The 20,151-nt window shown below is 42.4% G+C and overlaps 8 protein-coding genes across 8 annotated transcripts; 2 read left to right on the top strand and 6 right to left on the bottom strand.

Annotated features, from left to right (window-relative positions):
* Positions 1-940: 940 nt before the first annotated feature.
* On the top strand, positions 941-2,599 carry EAE98_008337 (uncharacterized protein; the record flags this gene model as incomplete). The annotated part of the gene is made up of 2 exons (XM_038955960.1): positions 941-1,410; positions 1,465-2,599. The coding sequence occupies 2 exons, from the start codon at positions 941-943 to the stop codon at positions 2,597-2,599; spliced, it is 1,605 nt and encodes a 534-aa protein (XP_038807826.1).
* A 990-nt stretch (positions 2,600-3,589) lies between these two features.
* Positions 3,590-4,801, bottom strand: EAE98_008336 (uncharacterized protein; the record flags this gene model as incomplete). The annotated part of the gene is made up of 1 exon (XM_038955959.1): positions 3,590-4,801. The coding sequence occupies one exon, from the start codon at positions 4,799-4,801 to the stop codon at positions 3,590-3,592; it is 1,212 nt and encodes a 403-aa protein (XP_038807825.1).
* Positions 4,802-6,491: 1,690 nt separating this feature from the next.
* EAE98_008335 (uncharacterized protein) lies at positions 6,492-9,061 on the bottom strand (the record flags this gene model as incomplete). The annotated part of the gene is made up of 3 exons (XM_038955958.1): positions 6,492-7,602; positions 7,661-8,327; positions 8,380-9,061. 3 exons carry the CDS (start codon positions 9,059-9,061, stop codon positions 6,492-6,494), a joined length of 2,460 nt encoding a protein of 819 aa, XP_038807824.1.
* A 4,121-nt stretch (positions 9,062-13,182) lies between these two features.
* EAE98_008334 (uncharacterized protein) lies at positions 13,183-13,461 on the bottom strand (the record flags this gene model as incomplete). Its single annotated transcript, XM_038955957.1, has 1 exon — positions 13,183-13,461. The coding sequence occupies one exon, from the start codon at positions 13,459-13,461 to the stop codon at positions 13,183-13,185; it is 279 nt and encodes a 92-aa protein (XP_038807823.1).
* A 43-nt stretch (positions 13,462-13,504) lies between these two features.
* Positions 13,505-14,004, bottom strand: EAE98_008333 (uncharacterized protein; the record flags this gene model as incomplete). The annotated part of the gene is made up of 2 exons (XM_038955956.1): positions 13,505-13,743; positions 13,800-14,004. 2 exons carry the CDS (start codon positions 14,002-14,004, stop codon positions 13,505-13,507), a joined length of 444 nt encoding a protein of 147 aa, XP_038807822.1.
* A 623-nt stretch (positions 14,005-14,627) lies between these two features.
* On the bottom strand, positions 14,628-16,071 carry EAE98_008332 (uncharacterized protein; the record flags this gene model as incomplete). Its single annotated transcript, XM_038955955.1, has 4 exons — positions 14,628-15,095; positions 15,208-15,224; positions 15,497-15,628; positions 15,972-16,071. 4 exons carry the CDS (start codon positions 16,069-16,071, stop codon positions 14,628-14,630), a joined length of 717 nt encoding a protein of 238 aa, XP_038807821.1.
* Positions 16,072-16,986: 915 nt separating this feature from the next.
* On the bottom strand, positions 16,987-18,672 carry EAE98_008331 (uncharacterized protein; the record flags this gene model as incomplete). Its single annotated transcript, XM_038955954.1, has 4 exons — positions 16,987-17,156; positions 17,208-18,195; positions 18,245-18,316; positions 18,373-18,672. 4 exons carry the CDS (start codon positions 18,670-18,672, stop codon positions 16,987-16,989), a joined length of 1,530 nt encoding a protein of 509 aa, XP_038807820.1.
* A 656-nt stretch (positions 18,673-19,328) lies between these two features.
* On the top strand, positions 19,329-19,953 carry EAE98_008330 (uncharacterized protein; the record flags this gene model as incomplete). Its single annotated transcript, XM_038955953.1, has 2 exons — positions 19,329-19,706; positions 19,765-19,953. The coding sequence occupies 2 exons, from the start codon at positions 19,329-19,331 to the stop codon at positions 19,951-19,953; spliced, it is 567 nt and encodes a 188-aa protein (XP_038807819.1).
* Between the last annotated feature and the right edge of the window lie 198 nt (positions 19,954-20,151).

The following is a 20,151-nucleotide window of genomic DNA, read 5'->3' as shown; positions in this document are numbered from 1 at the left end:
TGCGGCACGATTGTCTTTGATGTTCCCCGATAATTGACCCCGATGGTCTAGATCCATTTGTTTGTTCCATGGGGTGAGGTTGAAATGGCATATGAGATGAAGGCGTCGAAAGGTGTGCTTGATCTATAGGAAATGCTTGGACATATGACCGAAAGCAGAATCATATCCGGGGATACATGTAGTCTTACGTTGAGATGCAAAATATCTAGAGGATCAATGTGACCATACAAAACATGCTTTTAGAATCATTTGATTCTAGCAAGTCACAATTGAAGGAAATCTGCCACCAACATTTCCATATTTAGTTATTCCTCAATTTTTTGAGATTTTCCCATATTAAATTCTTCATTCCCTACATAAGTCTTTTCCTCTCTCCCTGGCAAGCATGATCCTTTAACTTTCTCCTGAATCATACAATATCACGCAGCTGCGGGTATTTTCTACAACCCCATACGAACTTCCCAATCAGAAAGCTTCAGTCTCATCCAAATCCTCATCCTAAAAAATCCTACTTGCCCTACCGTTACCAACAACTGTACTAGACCAAATGTCAACTGTTTTACATATACGGAAATACTCCAACCCCGACTACCATACGAGCTCTCCTTCATCGCCTCATCCTGCTGTTTGATCTGTCAGCAGTGACATTTCCCTCCAACAAGCGCACGGAACTTGGGGTCTGGAGGGCGCTTTGAATCTACACCAAAATAGCAAAACTGTCTCAAGTATTTAATACCTCATAATTGTCCTTCGAAACTTGGTCCAAGCAATTATTCAGACTCAAACTACTCGTACAACTGGTTTCGTATTCAAGTCAAATATTAAAGGGGATTCTTCGATTCGATTTGGAATTGTTCTAAACATTTCTATTTATACTGGACTGAAAGACCCTGCCAAGACTCCCAACTTTGTTCGATAAGACTATCAACACGGGGAAAACATGTCCCACTTATCATCCCGTCATGGCACCGAAGCTACTGAGATATATGATGAAATGACGGAAATGTTAAATGGTTCCATACGGAATTCTCATGATGACGATATCCAAGCTTCAAATCATTCATCTAATTTCTTAACTCGTTCTGGTTCACCAATGGAAAAATCAAGGAAACCAGCAGGTTCTTTCGAATATTTGGATACACCGACTCTTCGAGATGAATTCATATCAAGACCGAGGAATTCGAATCAGACGAGTAGGGCGAGATATTGGTTGAATAAGATGACTTTAAAGAGTAGGAGGAAATCATCATTTGATGAACATGAAGGATTTGAAGATTTCAATACAGATACAACTTCAGATGTTGGGGATGGGTTATTGACGGGTTTACATAAAACGACCAGGCGACAAACGAGAAAGAATGGAATATTCAATTATTTCGTCTTTGGGGGGATAAGTGGTCTAGGAATTTTGTGAGTTTTTCAAATATTCTCTATACTTAAGAATCTAATACTGATACCTCTTAGATCAATTCTTCTTTTCACAAATCTTCTACTCGGGGCCGCAACATTATTTTGGGGTCATGATATTGATGACGTTTTAAAAAATTGGGGGAAATCTGGAACAGGTACAGAAAATTTGGCTTGGTATCCAACCGACTTCACACGAGATATAAATCCTGTTCCATGTCATTCGCACAATGATTATTGGAGACGAGTACCATTATTCGATGCATTAAGAGCAGGATGTACAGGAGTGGAGGCAGATGTTTGGCTTTTCGATAATGAGTTATACGTTGGTCATAATACTGCATCATTACAACGAAATCGAACATTTCAATCCCTTTACATTAACCCTCTGGTCGAAATTCTCGAACGACAAAATCCAACTACTGATTTTTACAATGGAACAAATCATGGAGTTTTCGATGCGGATGATGGGAAATCCCTAACACTTTTAGTGGATTTGAAGACTGATGGTGCAGAAACATGGGAATGGGTCCTCCAACAACTCGAGCCATTACGAAAACGTGGGTGGCTTTCTTACGTGGAGAATGATACTTTACATCCTCGACCTATCACTGTTGTTGGAACGGGCAATACACCATTCGATGTCCTTACCAAAAATTCAACATATCGCGATGCATTTTTTGACGCACCACTTGATACAATGTGGGAATCAAAACATGTTACTGAAGAAATGAAAGATTGGTCTAATCTTGAAGACGATGCACCGGAAGAAGGGTTAGATAAAGATGAAGAAGATGCAGAGGAGCAAGTCTCTGAACCTTCAACCTCGAGTGCTGTATCGATTCCAGCAAGGAAACCTATGCCGATTCCTCATAAGAAACCAAATAATGGACAGGGTATGTCTGGTGTATCACCAGATACTGATTTTAATCCCTTGAACTCATATTACGCATCTGTTTCTTTCAATAAAGCAGTGGGTACAATATGGAGAGGAAGGCTAAGTCCTAAACAAATGAAGATCATTCGTGGGCAACTTAGAGGAGCACATAGAAGAGGATTGAAGGCTAGATATTGGGATCTGCCAAGTTGGCCGATTGGGTTAAGAAATCATGTTTGGGATGTTCTTGTTAAAGAAGGAGTTGATTACTTGAATGTAGATGATTTGAGAGCGGCAGCAAAACAAGTCTGGTGAGGAGATTTATAGATTTTGTTCTCGGACAAGAATTGGAAAGACAACGACGATGGATTGTGTTAGGCATAGTGGGGTGTGCATATGATGTTGAGTTGATGATCGATCATCATTGTGTTTGAATATTAGCATGGGGCATATGTATGAGGGCTTGCTGGTGCATAGATGGCGTTTTTATCTGCATTGGCATTGGGTATACCTTGGGAGTGGTTTGGCATAAAGGTGTGATTAGTGTGATTCCATCCGAATAGTTTAGTATAGAAATCAATATAACATTTACATTCTGGGTGTGGCTTGTGGTGAAACCTCGTTCATCTAAATCTATGAAACGGCAGCCATGACCCGAGAAAAATGGATAGGCGAGAAAAGAAGAAAATGGCGGGGTTGAGAAGAACGCGGAGGAAGAAGGAGTAAGGAAGGGGGGGTAAGGAGGGAAAGAGATGGGAGAATATTATCTCAAAGTCGATTCAATATGCTGTGCCATAACTAATGGCAACAAGCAAGTTTTTTCATCTCTGATCCGGACTTGGAGCTCGCTATTGAAGATGAACTGCAAGTGTGCCTGAGCAAAAAGGAGGGGGGGAGCGTGAATTCTGGTTACTCGAAAACAAGCCTAGTAGAAATTCGACGTCAGGAAGTATTTCTAGAGGCAAGGCAAGGTCCCACTAGAGATAGCCAGTCATTGTACCTACCCCATTAGTCCTGCTACGCCAATTGGGTTCCCACTTGGGTACCCATTGACCATCACATACATCCACGGTATATATCACAGTGCCACCACGGACTCCTTGACGCAATTGTGACATGAAAAAGAAGAAACTATTTACTACCTATCTATTCTAATTTTCATATCTCTCATAAGAGGATTTAGGTCCCATAAGAGACCGCGCGGAATGTCTCCTATGAGTTATCATTCAATATCCCCATAAGGGAATATTATAAAAGGAAAGAAATCATTCGCTATCCACCAACTTACCATCAAAATGGTTCCATCTATTTTTTGTTTCTTGGATGCTGTGGACAGATCTTCTGAAAACTCAGATGATCTAATCCACCGCATCGGAGGCAAATCTTATACACGCCATGTGCGCCCATCGTACCACCAGGATACGTATTAGGGCCTGTGTGCTCTGGGCCTCTATCATTTGATTTTGATACTAACGAGACTGGTGGGCCTCGTCGTTGCTCTTGTTCTTGATATTGAGACAGATAGCTAAAGGCTGGTGGGCCTCGTTGCTTTTCTGGTTCTTGATTTCGAGAAAGGTATCCAGTGAGTGGCGGTCCTGTTTGTAGGACTGGTTGATAGTCTCTAAAAAACTCGCTAATAACTAGTGGACCTCGTCTTGCCACTTGATCTGGATGGTTGTTTTCCGAGATTACTTGTTGACGTTGCTGTTCTTCAGTATCTGCATTCATGCGTTGCGGCAGAGTCAATTCTTGTCGTCGACGTGGCCGTTCTAATGAGGCTTGATCTTCAGTTTGAGTATCTTCTTCCCTCTGGGTCTCCGCAGTATCAACGTCTTCTAGCGCTTGGGTATGGCGAGGTCTCTTGGCAGTACGGGTTTCAAATTCTTCCTCTCCTGCACGCTTCTGTTCCACACTAGAAGGGTGTCTCTCGATTATAGGCTCTGTGGTGTAATAGGTAGCATCTGCCGCGTGGGGCGCCCCATTCAACAATAAAAAATTCGACGGTGGAAGGGGAGGAGAACTTTCAGATTCGAGAGTATCAACTCCTTTTCGTGTTTCAGTTCTGCCATCTGTAGTGGCATCTTCGGTGTTGGTAATCTGAGATGGTCGCGAATCTTGTGACTTGTCAGGTAAATTGGAAGGCTGTTGTCTTTCTGTGCTTGCTCGATCTCGCATTTGATGATTGTTTCTAGTATTTAGCGCCTGCTGAATTTGTTCAATATGTTGTTGTTGCGTCTGCATTTGAGCACGCATCTGTTGTACCTGATCCTCCAACATTCGTATCTGCGTTTGTGTTATCTGTTGCATTTGTTGTATCTGCTGTGTCCATGGTACCACAGCGGGCGATATTCGAAATGGAGAAGCGGGTGACGGATGGATTAAAGTATGCGCCATATCAAGCTCCAAATTTTGGTTGTTATTTTCTTGTCTTTGGTCGTCGCCGTAATTCTGGTAGCTTTGATATTCTGAATTACTTTGTTCTCCACCAGGAGCATTGTTCTCTGGATTGTCCGCCATTTTTATGAGTCGAAGTATATTGTATGTTTTTGATGGTGACAATTCTATTTCTTCAAGTCGCAAAATTTGTTGTGTGAGATCAAGCGAGATCAAGCAGCTAGGCTGAATTTCAAATGAAGTGAATTTCCTCCCAAATGTTTGCGTCTGGTCATCTCGGACTACTAAACAATATTTAAGCATCAGACTTTGGGTTCTTTACATTTATAAAGTAAACCCAATAACATTGATAGCATGACATAGCACGCACTACATATCAGGAGAGCTGATTTCAGTAATAGTTTATGACAGCATGAGTTTCTGATATCGAGGTATCCCAAGACCATAGTATCCTTATTGTGAACTAAATATCTCTATAGAACCCCCCTACTTATGTCTGGAGCTTCACTATTGTTTAATTTCTCATTCAAACCAGAGATCCCTTCATACTCTTGACGTTCCTCATAGTTTCCGCTCATCCCTAAACCTTATGTTTCCCCTTTAGGTGTCTCTTTCGCCCTCACATTCCCTTGTCTTCCTGACATTTAAACAATCCTCCGAAAATTGCATCTCAAATGAGACCATTCCATGAACAAATTCTCTTCTCCGTCGATACTCATCCAGTTTCAAAATAGAAATTCCCACTCCCAGCACTCATCATAACCTTGCCGTCCAAGCCACCCCCAAACGGTGACCCATTCTGACAACACCCGATACCAAAGTTATTCAGCCGAGTCTGAAGGATTTTCTGAACCACCCATGGATCCACGCTCCATTGCGATCTCAAATGCTTTAGATTCAATAAGAAACCATAAGAACATACGTGTCGGTCGTTCATATATGGCCCCGCCAGCACCACCAACTAGAAGACCTTTGACATATCCAGCCCCTAGCCCTGTTAGTATTAGTAAGAGCTCTGTTCTATACAGAGCTCTTCTCCTCAGAGTTAGCTACACGACACTTAATACGATAGTCCTCCTTATGCCCTCACTTTCTACCCTATGCTTCTCATCTTATTCTTTGTAGAGAGTAATACTTGAAATAGAATATATAAATTTCTAATATAGTTTTCATTTATTAGATATTCCGAATCATATAATTATATTTTAATTCTTCAAAAAAAATAGGTGGAAATCAATTCAATTACTTTTCTCATAAAATTCAAATTTTAAATTAGATGATTGATTTGACTAGTATTAAATACGTTACTTTATTTACTTATAAACCTAAATTAATTACTTTAAAAATTAGTTTAATTAGGTTTAAAATTGATTTAATTAGTTTTTAAGGTAATTTAATTATGTTGAAAGTTAATTTATTTATCTTTCAAGATAATTCAATTTTATTTCAACTCAATTTATTTATCTTTAAAGTTAATTTATTTATCTTTAAATTTAATTTAATTATATTTAATATTAATTTATTTGTCTTCAAAGATAATCAAATTAGATTTAAAAGTAATTTAATTATCTTTTTACTTAGAATTTTGACCTCTTCTAGAAGTAATTGTATAATAGTAATAGAAGTAGATCATAACCTGCTATGAAGAGTGTTACATGTTAATTTGACACAATATACACTTGGAATAAGATGAAACCTAAAATAATATCTATAATGTAATGCTCGCTATCTATATGTTCTAAGTTCTATATACAAATAAGAAAGAATTTATTGGGGGACAAGAACTCTACTACCGCATGCATCAAGCACATCACTAAGTACTAGTGGAGCCAATTGTAAGGGTCAATGTAGTGCTAGCCTTCAAATCTCTCGAGCTGGCACCAACAGAGATAGTGTAGTCGCCGGAAGCAACGGCCCAGGCCTGAGCTGCGGTATCCCAGTAACTAATATCACGTCGGCGAAGGCTGAAAGAAATATCTGCTGACTCTCCTGGGGCAATATTGACCTTCTCAAAGCCCCGAAGAATGCGAACTGGCTGTTCAGCCTCATCAGGGAAGCTAATGTAGAGTTGGGCAACCTCAGCGCCAGCTACAGCACCACTGTTTGAGACACTGGTAGTAACGTTGAGAACATCATCCCAAAGATCGGCTTCACCACCAAGACCGATTGGTCCTGAAGCGTACTTGTATGTGAGGGCAGTTTGATTGACAATGGTAGCAGTAACCACGGTGCTGTAAGTGAAGTTGGTATAGGAGAGACCGTATCCGAATGGGTAACGAACAGTAATATTCTTAGAGTCAAAGTAGCGGTAATCGAGATACACTCCCTCACTGTAGTCGCATTGATCTTCCTCGCAAACATTGAACTCGGAGGGGTAATCGGTGGCATTCTTGGGAAGAGTGTATCCGAGCTTCGCACTAGGGTTTACATCACCGTACAGGACATCGGCAATCGCATTTCCAGACTCTTGACCCAAAAGACCACTGTAAAGAACGGCAGTGACGTTCTCGTGCTCGATCCAAGCATCTAGGATACGTGGACCAACAGTATTCACAACCACAATAGTGTTGTTACAGTTGTCGGCAACGGTAGTGACCATAGTATCCTGCTCATCATTGGAGAGCTCGCCACGGTCAGCACCCTCTCCAGAGTCGGCATTGATGAAAACGAGGCAGGCAGCGGAGTTTAGAGCATAGTTCGAGATTGAAGGGGATAATGCTGTGCCTGAGCCCAAACTACCAAGATTGACAGAGTTTGTGGAACCGGAGCTGGAGCTACTGTTTCCGGAAGTGCCGGCTGGAGCTGTCATACTGGTGCTGTTGGTATTCGTAGTCGGCATACCACCTCCAGTAAAGCCACCACCCATACCACCACCCATACCACCGCCCATACCCCTAGACGAGCTAGAAGAATCTGTGTATGTGCTACATCACAAACAAGTCAGCAATGCTAGACGCGAAGAGAGTAGAACAATGAACTTACTTGTTGAGGACCCACCAGATCATCGATCGATCGGCAATGGCACGGGCGCTGATAGCCTGGAATGGAGTGACGAGATAGGAGAGCGATGGCTGACCAGAGCCACCAGGACCGGCGAGGTGACCTTGGTAGGTATCGGCAGGCGTTCCTTGAACACTGAAGGCTCGGTTGGGACCAGCCATAGCAGGACCAGCATGAGCTCCAAAGAGAGAGATAGTGCGAGGCTTACTCAAAGGTAAACCTCGACCTGTACCATCTTGCGTGTTCTTGACAAGTACAAGTGCCTCGCCACCAACCTGTCGTATGACATCCGCGTGATCTTCACGGACATCACGGTCGTCAGTGTAACCCGCTTCCGAAGGCAGAAGGCCGTCGTCAAGACCAGCGAAGTAGTAACCAATGACATTGCGAACAGCCATATCATCTAGCCTCTCTTGCGTAAAGCTCCCATTGGCGATACCAGCTTCGAGAATTTCCTCTGACCATAGTGAGGATGATCCATAATCCAGACCACCATTGGCGGAGCCGAAAGAGGTTGATTGAGCACCTTGATCAGGAGTGACCATACCTGGGAAGCCAACGGCGGTCTTCAAGTAGTTGTTGAGGAGTTCGGAGTTTTCGCATGAAAGAGTGTTGTTAACCTTGTTCATGGCACACATAGTAGCCATCACTAAGATTGATATGTTAGTTTTAATCATTCCTTTAGAACAGGGTTAACTTACTGCCGGATTTGACAGCGTCGGCAAAGGGCCAGAGGTAGACTTCGCGAGTTGTCTTATCATCTACGTTGCTCGAATATCTGTTGGTAGAAGATCGATTTGTCTCCTGTTCATTGAAGAGAAAATGTCTACCAACTGTGACAACACCAGCGCTGTTTATGCCAGCAATAGCTTGACCCATGGCAATACCGTTCAAGTATGGGTCAGGAGCAAATCCTTCGCCATTACGGCCACCATAAGCCACACGTCCCATTGGGCTAGAGACAGGACCATCTGCCAAACTTACGCCTAAAGCGTAGAACTCCTTTCCAAGTGCTGAAAAGTTTTCAAGGAACAGTGTACGGTTCCAGGTCATGCTCACAGCCTGAGGTGTGCTGAAACCTGAAACAAAGAAGTTCATGTTGATGCCAACGGCACCATCCTTTGATGCCAAGGGAGTCCATGTTACGTTGCCATCGTCGATGGACTGGCCGGTGATGATGGCGATCTTTTGGGCATTTGTCAAAGAAGATATGAAAGTGACAGCTTTCTCGTAGGCATCAGAGGCAGCCCCCAAGTTTACGTTGCCATCTGCCAGGAGACCTGATGATGAAGTAGACGTAGTTGTAGTGGAGTTACTGGCGCAAAGGCCGATGGTAAAGAATGAAAGCGCCGAAGCGACACTGAGGACTTTATGGCCCTTCATGTTGAACGAATGAATGAGATGTAAGTATCGGTGGTTTTTAGAGCATGGCCTCTGTGCTCATCTTATATATCTTCAAACCACAAAAGGGTCCATAGATAATTCTTCCCCATCCTCCTTAAATTAAAGTTATTCAGCGGGGCGACCCATATAATATTTAGAGGAGTTCAAAAAGTAGAAGGTGTCACTGGACACGAATCTTGTCGCATTGTGACTATTTTCTATATACCACCATGGGGTTGCTAGAAGACCAGTTACCGGTCTGTACATCAAGGCTTCAACTACTTGGATTATACGCCTCATCTTAGAGTGGACGGGACCCTCTGAATGTCATTCATTAAGGGGAGGGTAGTATTGCCTGTAGCCTCTCGCCTAGCATATCCTTACCATGCGCTGTTATGTCCCAAAGAGTAGTAGTTGTAATATCAAATCATCTTATGAAGACCAATTGCCACGGCCAATGCATGGTTAATATCAGAGCTCTTCTACATGATGGGCCATGTAGTTCTTGATTAGCGTTTGCAACGATCATCTCAACTATCAACCAGACCTGCACCCAACAAACACTTTGCTACGTGAAACAAGACTGCATGTAGCGTCCATAGGAACTGCCTACAAGCTGGTACGATTGTGGACGAGTGTGGACGAGTATGGACATGCGTATGCGTATGCGTGTACAGTGTGGACGAATGTGGACGGGTGACGAAAAACGCCAAGCCTTATGACTATGTCAAATTCGTTGGTGTGCGCTCCCGTTTGTGATTGGATAGCACACGCGTCCACCCCACTGCGTCCATGACATTCATAATTGCTTTCATGAAATTAAGGTCTTGAACGGGCAGGTTAGAAGAACAAGTACCGCAATCTGTGGAGACACCGGCACTGCAATCTTTAGTCAATCGCCGAGAACGCCAATATAGCCCATATAATCTAAGCTTAATCAAGAATATATATGATGCCTCGCTCATTTGTCGCTACTAGTATAATCTGAAATCTTAAAGAGTTTGCTTTTTCTGAATCATTTTGAAGTATAAGCTTAAATGTAGAGAATTTTAGACAACTAATTGATTAGATTGATTGTTCAAAATTACCAAAAAACCCCTAATTTTTGATGAAGTTCACTTGAGCCTTTGTACGCCCTGAAGGTCTTACAATATAGGGTATGAAAGCCTATGTAATTGCTTAAAACGCTGTAACAGACAAGAAAATAAATACTTAATGATAACAGCAATAAAGGGGGCTTGGTAGTAGACGACGAAGGATTGTCAGAAATGGCTAGTACTTTTAATGATCCACGGCTTTTCCAAGGGCTCCCAATAATACTGCTTGGTTCTAAAACATTGCAGTGCGCGTACAGATTCGTAAGCTCTATCACGGAGTCCGAAAACGCCGCACGAATCACTGGATTTTCTCGAGCCTACATCGGCCACACCCCGGAACGGCAGATATGTTAACGCGTTCTGGATGCCCTACGGCAATGACGCCAGAACAAGGGCAGCAAGTAGTTAATCTTGTAACTAGATCGAAATCGCACCGTTTTACGCCACGGCTCAAAACATCCCAAGAATGTTGCAAAGGCCAAATTCAGCGATTATTGTATAAGGTCAATAATACGCCTTCGCAGCTTCAAGCGATATTTGACACGCCGTAAGCCCCCGTTAACTATCACAATGCGGTGCGGTTTGCTTTCGTCCTCGGGCACGTTAATTAGACTCTGGAGTAATGGGATCAGATACTATGGTCTGACGGGACCTGGGTAATAGGCGCATCGCATAAAGGCTTGTGCTTTACACGTCGAGTCGACGAAGCTTTCGAGAGCGATTGTACAGTCGAAAAATATTAAATGTCCGTGGCTCTTGAGTCTTTCGAGGCTCTTTTGCTGACACTATGATATTATCTGAGAGAAGGATTCGAGGGATAGTATGTTGGTTACCTATTGCGAGGCCTTCATCATGTTCATTGAGGTGTGGCTTTGACACTATCGCGAAGAATACGGCGAATAACTTCAGTTAACACACACACGGCGGTTCACCCAGCCATAAGCGGCTACCAAAGAGAACCTGGACCGCCGCTCTATTAGTCCTATCAATTACCCGGTGATCGAAGGGGCTCAATACCTCTGGGACAATGGCGAAGGCCTATCGTTGCTGGTAGAATTTGGGTCGATAACGAATGAGGCGGTCGGGAACAATTGCTGATCACAGGACAAGCAGTACGGTGGGAATCGCGTAAGAAGATCGAAGGCGTCGCTGCTCTTGCTGGTGCTTACTTAAAACCTTCCCAACTAGAGTGCTAATCGGAGTACAGCGAGTAGCAGCAAAGAGGAATCGAGGACACAAGAACGGGGAGGCAGAACGGTTTTGCTCTGCCCGCTCAAGAACGGAAACTGGACTCTAGACATCTGACTTTTAGAAACTGGAAGATGACCTCGAAGAATGATATCTCCAAGGTAGTAGCCTATCATGCATTGTAAAGGGTGTTTAGCCACCTCTCGTATCCAAGCTTCTGATTGATTTGTGAAAAGTATCAAAGTAACGAGTAAGTATCTCATTATTTTCCTGAAGTTGTGGTCGTGTTCATTTGCGGTAGTAGCGGATGGAGAAAAGGCTAGATAGACGGAGTGGAACTGTGGTCCAATATTTCACCCATTCTTACATATCATAGCAACCGTCAACTTCCACAGTTGTTACTGTGTGGAATATGAGGACACATCTTAGAAGGTATAGTACATTGATATAGTCTTTTGAAGAAGAAGATAGAGTGGGGCAAAATGTGAGGTTTGAGGGATGAGGTGGTTGTACGCGTGCACCCCTTCACCCCGCCCCGCCAATCGATGTTCGACGGCTTACATAATAGCGTCAGCACCACGGGACCGAATCTCAACATCATCTCTTACCACGGAGCGACGTTCAGTCCCATGATTTGAATGGCTTTGTTAGTGGATCAACAACTGCCTATTGATTCGATATCCATTCATGGGCATTTGGAGAGTATTCCCTCTTTAAAGTTATGACAATTATGTGTTGGTGGCTGCTCACACAATGGAATGCCACCGAGACGGTAAGGGCTGGATCGAGGCAAATAGAGTTGGTCAAGACTTTTGAGCTCAGTAGTATGGGGTGGAGATCTTGGCTAGTAATCTAAATTCCAAAAGTACGAGCCCAACTTTGGCAAGGAGTGACATGCATGTCTCCACCCTCAAGTTGGCACGGGACGTATTTTGAAGCTCGCTTGTGACTTCTTTGGGTATCACTGTCAAGCACTTGCATTGTGAATCACCGTTTTTGAATAGATCCAGAGAGTACTCTGTGATTGCTCATAAAAACGCTTTCAATTTACCCATTTTGCAACGTCACGAGAAATCCTCAGTCGGGATATGGAATAACTTAGGGGTTTCCGGTTGAGTAACCCCATGAGATGGAGTTTGACGGAGCCGTTACATTTGATATTTCTTTGCCGCAGAAATAGATTCAGCTGTCCAGACAATGATTTGGGAATGCTCAATATATCACACATAAATTCACCGCAGATTCACAACACCATGACATGACATCTGTAGATAGAAATAGTCAGCAAGTCATTAGGTGTTGTTGACAAGTATGATTTCAATAACTATAATTACCAAATGCGATTTACTATGCTCAAAAAGCAAGTCATCTTTTTGTTTTCCTTAAGGAATCACTGAACCAACTCTCAAGAGTTTCCAAAATAGCAATCATCTCCTTCAGGAGGTATTGTGCTCCTTCAGGAATCACTCAATCAACTTTCAAGAGTTCATAAACCTTTATCCACCCTGTTTCCTTCCCTACCCCTACCTCCCTTCACATCCCCTCATATTCTTGACTTAATCTACCGAGCATCTCCACCCCCTCAGTAATAGTCTCTGAAGTCTCTCCACTCTCTGCTTCAGCAGGAGATGAATGAAAGTCCTCTTTCAATTCCTTCCTTCTTCGCAAGTAAACCAAACGGATTTAGATCACCGAATGGCATTGCATTGACATAAACATCTCCCTTGTAAACGGCGGAGATTATCTTTCTCTTCTTGATCAAGGCGACATTCTGATTACGCCAATTGATACAGTTACTGCGAGATTTGGATTCATTCTGCATAGATCCTTTAGGATCTAGCATCTCTTCTTCCGCGGCATCGTTGGCGCGCCAAGAGGATTCCCAATTCCGATTATGCTCGATGAATCAACATCTGAGTCCGAACCTTCTTCTCTCTTGACGGAAGACTTTCTCTTGGCCCTGGTCTCTTCGGTCTTTTTCTCTGCCAATGCGGCGGCCTTCAAAGCTGCCTTCTCGGCCTTTTTCTCTGCTTGCTCAGCCTTCCAATTGTCCATCAACTCCTTGGCAGTCTCTGGATCTCCTTGTTTAAGAGCCAACCAATCATGCAAGGGCATATCAGCAATTAAAGTGCCTGATACGATTGGCGGTGCTGCTTGCTTAGCCTTCCAAACTTCCATCAACTCCTTGGGCAGTATCTGGATCTCCTTGCTTGAGAATCAACCAATCATGCAACGGCATGTCAGCAATCGTAGTCGTTGATAGACTTGATGATGCTGATGCCACAACAGGTTTCTCCTCAACCTTCTCATTCTTGACTTCCGAGGCCTTTCGTGTCGATCTGGGCTCGAATGCATCAGGGAAGAGTTCATATGCCTTCTTGATGCCATTCTCATGCCCTATTTAAAGATTAACTAATTGTTTCAGAGAGGGAATAAATTGAATGTGAACATACAGAAGTAAGCACAAATCGAATTCGCAGTTCTAATCTCATGCTCCAAAGGAGTATCTCGTGGATTCTTGAGTCTTAATCTCTTTCGAAGAACCTTGAGCTCACTTTCGAAAAGCTCTTCGGTGACTTCTCCTTCTTCGTCACCATCTCTTGTAACTTTTTCTTGAATCTGCTTAAACAAAAGCGCAGTATCTACAAAGACTTCCATCTTGAAGGATGGCGGCGGTGGTGGTTGAGGTTGACGTTGATTGTTTGATGGATTGAAAGAAGGTTCAAGATACTTTTACAAACTTTGTTTCTTGTTGGAGGAAATTCCTTAGCGCGCTATCTGTTTACCGCCTTTTGATTCTATGAGAAATGAAGAATCATATTGGGCTCATAAGATACCTACCTACCTAGTAGCTGCTTGACATATATTTTACCCAAGTATATAATATATTATTTCATATTCAAACCCCTTTTTCTCCCCCTCAAAATTTCCCAAATTCTCTTACTGCCATATTGCAGTGATGCTTTACTATCTCAAGACTTTTCTAGTCCCAGGAAAATGAGTATAATAATCACATTATACTCCATTGACTTGAACTTCTTCAACACCACGGATAGCTGTTCGTACATTTGCTGAGACCGCACGGACCATACATCTTATCCATTCTGCCCATTCATATCCTCACATCATCCTCCATACGCAGATGCCTTTTAAAGAGATGATGATCTTGTCATTCCTTTCTATTATTCAAAAGGCATATAATATCTCATGAATATTTACATACACATAAAACAAGGTGGAATCTCGTCATTTGTCTCTCATTCTCTTCTCCCCTATTGTTTCTACCTCCGTTCTAATTCTTCCCCGTTCCCCCCTACCCTTCTTCCTTTTTGATCCCCAACTCTCCTCCAAATATCCCTCGAGCTAAGTACTGTACTAATAACAGTCATCACACCTACTATACCCCTATCACTAACGATCCACCCCGTTCCCGCTCCAGGTTGAAAAAGATCAGCTGCATTCTCAATAATTTTCAGCAATATTTCAGTCTTGAATTTCTCTTTTTTCTTATTCTTTCCTGGCCGTTCCTCGATAATCTGTGTGCTATCGACTGTTTTTGTTGCTAGATCTGGATCATGCATATTTTCCTGTGGGTTGAGTTTCGGTGTTGTGTCGTTGTTGACAACCAGATGGTAAAGATCCCATAGCCCTCCAAATATCGATATACTCAGTGAGTAGAACCAAAATTTATTGCCCTCAAGAGCACATGTAGAGGACCAAGGGGTATTGCATACACCCATAATATCTAACTTTTTTATGAATTGGGATTAGTAATTTTCTTACTTGCCTTTTTTGATCCTATTCTCTTCTAAAGGGTTGGTAAGGAAATACTGGGTAGGTAGTTGGGTAGCTGGTACTTACGATGGTGAGACTTTCCACTATTTGAGTAGGTCTTGGTTAGTCAAATTTCAAAAGAGCGAGAGCGGAAAGCGGGAAAGGAGGGAGAAAGAAGCAGAGGGGCAAGAGAGTATAAGTGTAAGAGACTAGGAGTGTTAGGATGTCGAAGGGTGAGAGTGCGGATTTCTAGAGATGCGAAGATCAAGGAGGACAGGAGCGCCTAAGCGTTGGAGTGTAGGAGTTCTAGAGTATGAGAGCGCAAATGCATAGTGATACAGGAGCGGAGGAGAGCAGGAAAGAAAACAAAACTCACATCCCAAATAAGCACCCATAAATCCCGATTTGCCCACATTAATCAACATCCTCATCCCATCTTCATTTAACAAACTATCCCATGCTTTTGAGAAGTTCTTGATGAAACGGAAGAAACGCATATAACGACGTCCTAAGTAGATGTTAGCTTAGGCTCTTCATTCTTATTCATGCCTTCGGTGATCTCTTCGCTCTTTGAACCCGTCCCAGGATGAGGACCAAGAACATGGTGGGCAAAACCCCCCTTAATCTGACCCTCGAACGATGGTTCTTAGGTTCGAATTTCGGATTCAGGGAGAGATTGGGTAGGAATCTCGCGCACTAGTACGATCATCTCATTTCCCATTCCTGAGTATCCCCCTCCACTCGCTAAATTTCACCCTTATCCCCTCATCCCGTAGTCCCATCATCTCTCCAACCCCCCCTCTCCCCACTTCCCACTCCTCACTCTCCACTCACTAAGAAACAAAACATACCAACAGCAAGCTCCCTCCTCGCCTTCCACAACTTCTCCACAATCTGCACCTGTATCTTCCCATCCACACCCCCCTCTGCCCCTCCACTTCTTCTCCCCATCCCAATCCCCAACCCCAACAAAATCCACCCCAAAACCGTCGGATAAAATGCACATATCTGACATAAAGCTTGTATCAACCTTAGAGTTTTTTCTAGGCCGGCTTTCATAGGGCACAAAATTAGTAAACAATTTTTGTAGAATGAATGGGAGGATACAGCACGTGAGTTCAGTGGAGTAGAGGGAAGCGGTAAGAGTACAAAAGAGGAAAGGGGAAAGAATAAAAGCCATACCAGCATCCGAAGCAAAATCTACCGCATGTTTTAAAACACCCATTTTATTAAGCTTCTTTTTCGCGGGATCGTGTCAAGTTATGGTAATCCACGGCACCTACGCCCAAGTTGTAATTATCGTAAGAATGAATTTCGAATCGAGCCGAAACTAGTACCCTTATATCTTCTTAACCACAACAATCTTTTCCCGTATATTCAGAAATCAGTATGCGGAAGTCTAAAATATTAAAGACCTTACCGTACCGTACTTATATCATTAAAAACCCTCAATGACGAAGTTCGAGCTTAATGAATGACAAACGTTTTATGCCCGACCCGACTTGCATGGAAAAGTTCTTTGTGGAGTAAAAAGTGAGGTGGCACTCAAGATCGCTTAGCTAGGAACATCCTAATCGTGTCCCCTGAAGGGTGTGGTGTCTCGATGTCTATGATTTGCTACGTATTATTGAAATGCCAATGTTCTCTCGGTAGTGTAAATATCTAATTCTCATGATTCACATACAGATTTATTCATCACACAGTATTAAATCTATCACATCTCAAAAAATCAAATGAACTAAAATATTGGCTTCCAATTGAAAAAAAGCACCCATGCTTGAAATCAATAAATACATTTACATCCCCCCTATGAACAGTCGATCATTCCATTCACTTCCCAATCCATGCTCCGCTTCACTTCCTAATTTATTGACCGGGTGAAATAAGTTTACCTTGTTGCAATGCATTATTGTCCCAACCACCAGCCAATGCTGAACCTCCATTCTTCTCTGCATAATCCTTCATTCTTGCCTCCAATTCTGGTCTGAAATGTCTAATAAGACCTTGAATAGGCCAAGCAAAAGCTTCTCCGAGAGCTATTGATATTCGTCAGTCAGGTTCATCATGAAAGGAAAAGATATACATACCACAAATAGTATGACCCTCAACTTGTTTTGTAAGTTCTTGTAACATATCAATCTCACGAACTCTACCTTGACCCTTTTCAAATCTTTTCATGATTTGTTCAGTCCACTTGCTACCTTCTCTGCATGGTGTACATTGACCACAAGATTCATGTCTATAGAAATGACTCAATCTTGAGATGGCACGTACAACATCAGTACTCTTATCCATAACAATAACAGCTGCTGTTCCAAGACCAGATTGACTATCCTTCAATGCATCAAAATCCATCAATTGATCATCACAAACATCCTTTGGTAAGATTGGTGTAGATGATCCACCAGGAATGACAGCTTTAAGGTTATCCCAACCTCCACGAACACCACCACAATGTTTATCAATGAGTTCTCTAAGAGGAATACTCATCTCTTCTTCGACGGTACATGGGTTGTTGACATGACCAGAGATACAGAAGAGTTTTGTACCGGCATTTCTTTCTCTACCAAAGGAAGCGAACCAATCTCCACCTCTTCGACAAATTGTTGGTGCAACAGCAATAGTTTCGACATTTGCCACAGTTGATGGACATCCGAAAAGACCGACAGCAGCAGGGAAAGGTGGCTTAAGACGAGGCTTTCCTGGTTTACCCTCGAGTGATTCAATCAAAGATGTTTCCTCACCACAAACGTAAGCTCCCATTCCACGATGAACATAAACATCGAAATCATATCCACTACCGCAAGCATTCTTTCCGATTAATCCATCTTTGTATGCTTCTTGAATCGCACGTTGTAAAACGGTAGCTTCGTGGTAAAATTCTCCACGAATATAGATATATGCGGCCGTGCAGTTCATTGCTCTTCCTGCAACTAAACATCCTTCGATAAGTTTGTGGGGATCCTTTCGCATAATTTCTCTGTCTTTGCAAGTTCCGGGTTCTCCTTCATCTGCGTTTACGACGAGATATCTTGGTTTGTTGTCATTTTCCCATCCTTTGAAGTTCATGAATGACTATCATACTTTAGCTTCATCCATTTGCTTTGTGAAACATCAAACCTACCCATTTCATACCAGAAGGAAATCCAGCACCACCACGACCTCTCAAACCAGAAGCCTTGATTTCGGAGATGATCTATTTCGGATGTCAACATCTATCCCACATTATAGTTGCAAACCTTTCCAACATACCCAATCATGTCCTTTTGCAAGAATATCCTTCGTTCTATGCCAATCACCATATTTCTTCGCACTCGCAAGATCCGCTCCGTGGTGCCCATATAAGTTTTGAAAGATTCTATCTTGATCTCTTAATCCACCCCATTGTGTCTTCTTTGGTGGAGGTGGTGTATCTGCGACTGTGGCAAGTCCTCTAGATTGTTGTATCGAAGAAATCGAAGGTGTTAATCGTGCTGTTGTTGTAGAAGTAGATAGGATTCGGGTTGAAAGTGTAGAGGCTGCCTTTGCAGAAGGCGCATTTCGCGAAAGCATTTTGATATGTATTTTGTGCTCAATTGAGCGTTGTTGTGAGTGGAGAGTGATCGGATTGGGGGGAAGTTGAGGTTGTAAATATTTCCGAATAGTTCAAGTCATCATAGAAATCATCAATGTTTGATTGGTTGAAATGACAAAGCTACAAAGTGGTGGCGATAGCCGAGAACTTCCGTTGGCAAGTCTGAATCTGGAACTTTAAATTTATATATATTTCTTCTCAACTACCCAATTACTGCCCTGCTATTCATACATGAAACAAATGTTAATGTGCATTATTATCTTTTGAACTTCTTGTTCTTTGAATTATCATCTGAATATACTTGTACTTGGTTATTTTCTAAAAGATTGGTAAATATTCAGAGATTTCATAGAAGTAAGCGGCAAAAATTGATATGATTTGTCCATTCTCATATGACCTGACGCTTTGCTATACAATGAGGTACAAACATTACTCACAACAACTTCTATTGACCCTCTAGCAGATACATCAACCACCTCCACAAGCCTCGAATTCGTGTTCGGGTTTATCAATACAAGAAATTACTGGCCAGTACTGGCCGGTGTTTACCAATACCTACCAGCACTTCCCTGCATTTACCTTGTCAAAGACCTACATTCTACATTTCAAGCCTTGACACCGCCTATCATCAATCATGTCCTCCGCCAAACGAGCTTCCATGCTCCCTCCACCTCCTAAACCTCCGATCTCATTCTCAAACAATATCACCATCGCAGACCATGCCTCTCTCATTGGCACAAATCTCATAACCATTCGAGGACATACCATTCTTCATCCACGTACAAAATTGAATAGCAGTTTTGCTCCCATTACAATCGGTACACAGTGTGTTATTGGTGAACGTAGTTCAATTGGCATGTTGAATTTTCCATCCGAAGAACAAGCTCAAGGTGTTACATTGGAGAATGGTGTTATAGTAGAAACTGGAGCTATTGTTGAGGCAAAATTCGTGGGACAAGGAACTCTTATTGAGATTAATGCAAAGGTGGGCAGAGGGGCTGTCATAGGAAAGGTATGAATTTCGCAAGTAAAAATGTTACCATGACATACTAATGATGTACTTTACTTAGCATTGCAAGATTGGACCAATGTGCGAGGTTGAAGAAGATGAGGTCATCCCAGATTATACAGTGATATATGGAAATGGATTACGTAGAATAGATAAGAGTGGTGTGGAAGGTCTCAAGATGAAGATGATCGGTCGACATGTAGATGTGCTTAGAAGGCTTGTTCCTAGCAATTTATCTAAATATCAATGATACCCTTTTGATTTACCTTATACTCCTGATATTCGTTTACCTCAATACTCATCATAGGTATAGCTATGCTACTATTTCTCATACATGATTTCCGTAACTCCTAAAAAAAATCCCTCACTCTTGAAAGAAAAAGAAAACGGCCAAGCAATGGCTATGCAACTCTGAAATATAATACAAGCAAATATAGTTCAACTTTTG

Source organism: Botrytis deweyae, assembly GCF_014898535.1.
Source record: "Botrytis deweyae strain B1 chromosome Unknown BDEW_021, whole genome shotgun sequence".
Classification (NCBI taxonomy): domain Eukaryota; kingdom Fungi; phylum Ascomycota; class Leotiomycetes; order Helotiales; family Sclerotiniaceae; genus Botrytis; species Botrytis deweyae.
This window is presented reverse-complemented; position numbering and strand designations above follow the sequence as displayed.